The 3896-nt window shown below is 35.9% G+C and overlaps 1 protein-coding gene across 1 annotated transcript; it reads right to left on the bottom strand.

Moving 5' to 3' along the window:
- Window positions 1-719: 719 nt before the first annotated feature.
- Window positions 720-3890, bottom strand: LOC102602521 (uncharacterized). The gene is made up of 3 exons (XM_006354913.1): window positions 3733-3890; window positions 3493-3614; window positions 720-1912 (listed from the first exon to the last, which is right to left on the bottom strand). The coding sequence occupies exons 1-3, from the start codon at window positions 3817-3819 to the stop codon at window positions 1123-1125; spliced, it is 999 nt and encodes a 332-aa protein (XP_006354975.1). The 5' UTR covers window positions 3820-3890; the 3' UTR covers window positions 720-1122.
- Window positions 3891-3896: the final 6 nt, after the last annotated feature.

The raw sequence follows: 3896 nt of genomic DNA, 5'->3' as shown, positions 1-3896 counted from the left end.
TCTATATTTTCTAAGACTTATCTATCCATTTATAACTTATATTTGTTATTTTTTTTTAATTGAAATTCAAATTATGGTTATAAAAGTTAAATAACAATATGTTAAAATTATAAAGATTAAGCGGGTCAATTTGAACGGATCATGACTCAACTTTTTAGCCCATTTGAGTTCAATCCATTTGAGTCTAAAGTAAATTTGGACGATTCATTGACCCAATTCGATTTTTATTTCAACCTATTTTAATATCTCCAATTTCAACCTATTTTAATATCTCCAATTTCAACTCAATCCAATCATTATTTTTATTTCAATCCATTTTAATATTTCTAATTTCAACTCAACCCACCCATTTGATACCCGATAAAAAATATTCTTGCAAAAGAAAATGCAAAATGTAGCTTACATGAAGTTTTTTTTTTCTGATTCTCTAGTTATTTTTTGCTGCTTTTCTGTGGATAGTGTTGTTTTACGTGTTGACTATGTCAAGATATTTTTATAATCAGATCATTATTTATTTTAAAATTGGGTAAAGATTAGCTGCTATCAAAATCAAATGTTAATTAATCTTTCTGAATTCTGACATTATGCCTTTTCTTGGGCATCAAATATCAAATATCAAATATCAAATATATATTACATGCAAGAATGGCCTACATGATTAAAAGATTAGCAATTCAGTGTGTGTTTGTGTAAAAATAATTATCAATCTCCACTCCAGATGAAATAAAAACACAAATCATGTGTAGAAAAGTGATCATGTACAGATCATATAATACACGTATAAACAATATCCTCTCTCCCAATTTCAGATCAATCAACTTAAATGCCTAATATACATCTGCTGTCATAATGCATTACCATTCTATAGCAAAAATCGATGCTTCACCCAAGTTTGGTGCTGCTATAAATCTCAAACTAATTCTGAGGACACTTCAACTTCACCAATGGAAGATATGAACATGCCCCAACCGATATTCATAAACCAAAACAAGTTTATTTTTACCATGAGATAACCAAAGTGTCTGCTTCTATCTTCAATTCTCCATTTATCACTTCACCAGAGGATGCTGTCTAAAGTATCGAAGAAATGAACTTCTAAGCAGCTAATGCAGAAAGAATAACCTAATCGAGTGCGGCCTTGTTTCTTCGACCTGTGATTGGTTTAGGTAGCCCATCAAAGATTGGCTTAGTAATGGCTGCAGTAGAAATTGCTTGAAAATCTGGCTTCAAATTCCACAGGGAAGACAATGTACCGCTATCTGAATCCTGCAAATTCGATGTACTTGATGACTTCCTAACTACGGATGTGCTGTCGTTTAGTAAAGAATCCCCTAAGCCAATAGGAATAGGATTTATTGAATTTGCTTCAGCATCCGCTCCAGAGAGAGTTCGATTAGCTGACTTGGGTCTCAAAGCTAAGCCCTTGCCAGTGACGGCTGAAAACCAGCCACTGTTGCTGTTATCTTCCTTCAACAGCATTTCTGGAGTACGCGTGAAATCAGTCTCTGACTTTTGACGCCTTCTCACTAATTTCTTAAACCATCTATCCGAACCATTGTCTCTGGTGTCTTGTGTTGATAGATGATTTGCAGGAACCCCATTCTCTGACATAAAACCATTAGCTACACTTTTAGATTTTCTCTGAAGACTAAGTGGTGGATTTGAAAGAGAAGAGGATTTGTAAAATGGGCCATCTTCTAAATAATGTGATCCTCCCTTACGATACACTGCCATTTCAAATCCTTCAGAAGCAGCTTTCTGATCTGGAGGTTTAAGACCATAATATCCTTGTAAGCTGCTCATGGCTGGCGAAACTTTTGGCTGGGGAGAGGATTTCAGTTTCAGGGACTGAAATGAATCGAATATATCAGAGTGTCGACGACTTGAAGAAGTCTGCTCAGAGCTGCTAGGTCTGCAAAGAAAAAAGTCACACTTAGCCACTATTGCAGATGGTAGTGTGCAAAGGTAAAATAACCAAGGGACAAGCTTCCGTATATGAAAAGACGTTTTCAGGTTCTTGGTTCAATAAGACAAATAAAATTAAGTCAATTTAGCGTGTAGTTAAAGTCATACAAATATTCAATGTAGAGGTAAATCAACTTAACACAATCCCCAAACATGTAACTTCAACAGGTCATATAACAGTTTCTGCTGAAACTTGTTATTTAAAAAGCATGAGCTTCAAACAGAGTTCAGGTTCCTCCTCTCAGCTTGTCTAGGCCAGATTAGTGATAAAACCCTTATGATCTCTCATTATCACATGTCCTTTATTTTTTTTGTCACTTTGATAGCTGACTCTAAAACTGCATAGAACAAGTTCCCTACATTTTTCTCAGGGCCCAAATGTCATCCACCTCTAGTTTGTTAGATGACATTCATAGCTTGTTCATAAGAGGTGTCTCGTGTAAGACAGTAATTCTCCCTTCAGTATTGGATATTGAGGGAAGAACTAACTGACTTGTGAAGGTGTACAAAAAGACAACAGTTGCACATGCAAGAAACTTCTCGTGAGACAAACTAAGTAAGCTTATCAATCTTGAAACAAACAAAAAAAACCAAAAGCATTCTCTTTGTGATTGGTATGGATCTCTGCTATTTTCTTCAAGACTAAGGATGTGAGAAAATCATGTAAAATCAGTACTTACAAAAACACTTACTAAGCCTGACTCATCAATAAATAAATCTAAGTACATCAAGCTGATCCCAAATACTTAAATGAAAAAGCCGAAGTAATCATTTAGAACAGCTTGGTTTCTTTGCCACTCGATCTCTACTTATATCTACAGCTAGGGTCAAATAATGCTGGTGTACAACTATTTACTATTTTTTGGAGAACAGATTGATCCACAATCTTTGTACACCAAAATGCAGTAGGAGATCCATTAGTCCAAGTGTAAGGAAGATTACTTCTACCCTATGCTGATTGGATCCTTAAAAAATGCCATTGGCTGTGTGTTGGATCCTCTAAAAAGAAAAATGCTGTCGACTGTGTCGGATCATCCAAAAGTTATTCATTATTGGGGGATCCAACACAGGTGCGGCAGTCATTTGGAGGAGCCGAGCAACATATGATCTACTACCTAAGCTAAATGATTTGTTAGAAGTTTTGCTTTCACAGGGTACATCAAACAAAACCTAGACCAAGCAAGCCCTAGATAAAAATTCAGAAGCAAAGAAAGGTCGGTTGACCTCAATATGCAACATAAGACCAATAAAGATATGATTTGAGTAGCTAGAGAAGCATAAATATAAGCGATTGAGTTGGTCCCCAATCAAAATTCTGATTGATAGTAAAAAATAGGGAGTAAATTCAATTGGGCAGAGGTAACCTCAAACACAATTTAAGGCAGCTGGATTATGAAAGGTAGGTTTTATGATAAACAAGTAATAAGACTTGCATCTAAACTGGAAATACAAAACATAGATCCACAAATATAGTTCTTTAGACATGAAAAGCCTGTATGAATAGTAAATTGGTAAGTGAAGCAATACCCTTGACCATTTGATATGATGGGCGATGGGGGATGCCTCCCAGGTAACGGTATTTGAAGTGTTTTGAGAGCAAACATTTGGAGATCTGATACGAGGCCATTTATCCTTTTAATATCAGCCACCTGAGAGCAAAATAACTGGTCACTTTACTGCACGGAATCGGTTGGTTTGGTTTCAAAATATGCAGTGATGTAAAGAAGTCCTGGTTGTGGAATGAAATAATTGAAAGAATGAATTTACCTCAACACCATATCTGATAGCTACACCAGCAAGGGTATCAAATTTAGAAACGGTGTGTTGTATATAACTGAATCCTCCAGCACCCATACTAGTACAACCCGACGAAGAAGAAGATGTCAGATTACAATCTCCTCCATTCACTCTCCCTTCCCAATCCATAACCC

This window comes from Solanum tuberosum, unplaced genomic scaffold, assembly GCF_000226075.1.
Source record: "Solanum tuberosum cultivar DM 1-3 516 R44 unplaced genomic scaffold, SolTub_3.0 scf00183, whole genome shotgun sequence".
NCBI classification, from domain to species: Eukaryota; Viridiplantae; Streptophyta; class Magnoliopsida; order Solanales; family Solanaceae; genus Solanum; species Solanum tuberosum.
This window is presented reverse-complemented; position numbering and strand designations above follow the sequence as displayed.

Coding starts and splice junctions, on each gene's coding strand:
- LOC102602521 (XM_006354913.1), bottom strand. CDS start 3,819: ATGGGTGCTGGAGGATTCAGTTATATACAACACACCGTTTCTAAATTT. Junction 3,615..3,732: donor CTATCAGATATGGTGTTGAG/GTAAATTCATTC, acceptor TTTTGCTCTCAG/GTGGCTGATATTAAAAGGAT. Junction 1,913..3,492: donor ATCATATCAAATGGTCAAGG/GTATTGCTTCAC, acceptor TTTTCTTTGCAG/ACCTAGCAGCTCTGAGCAGA.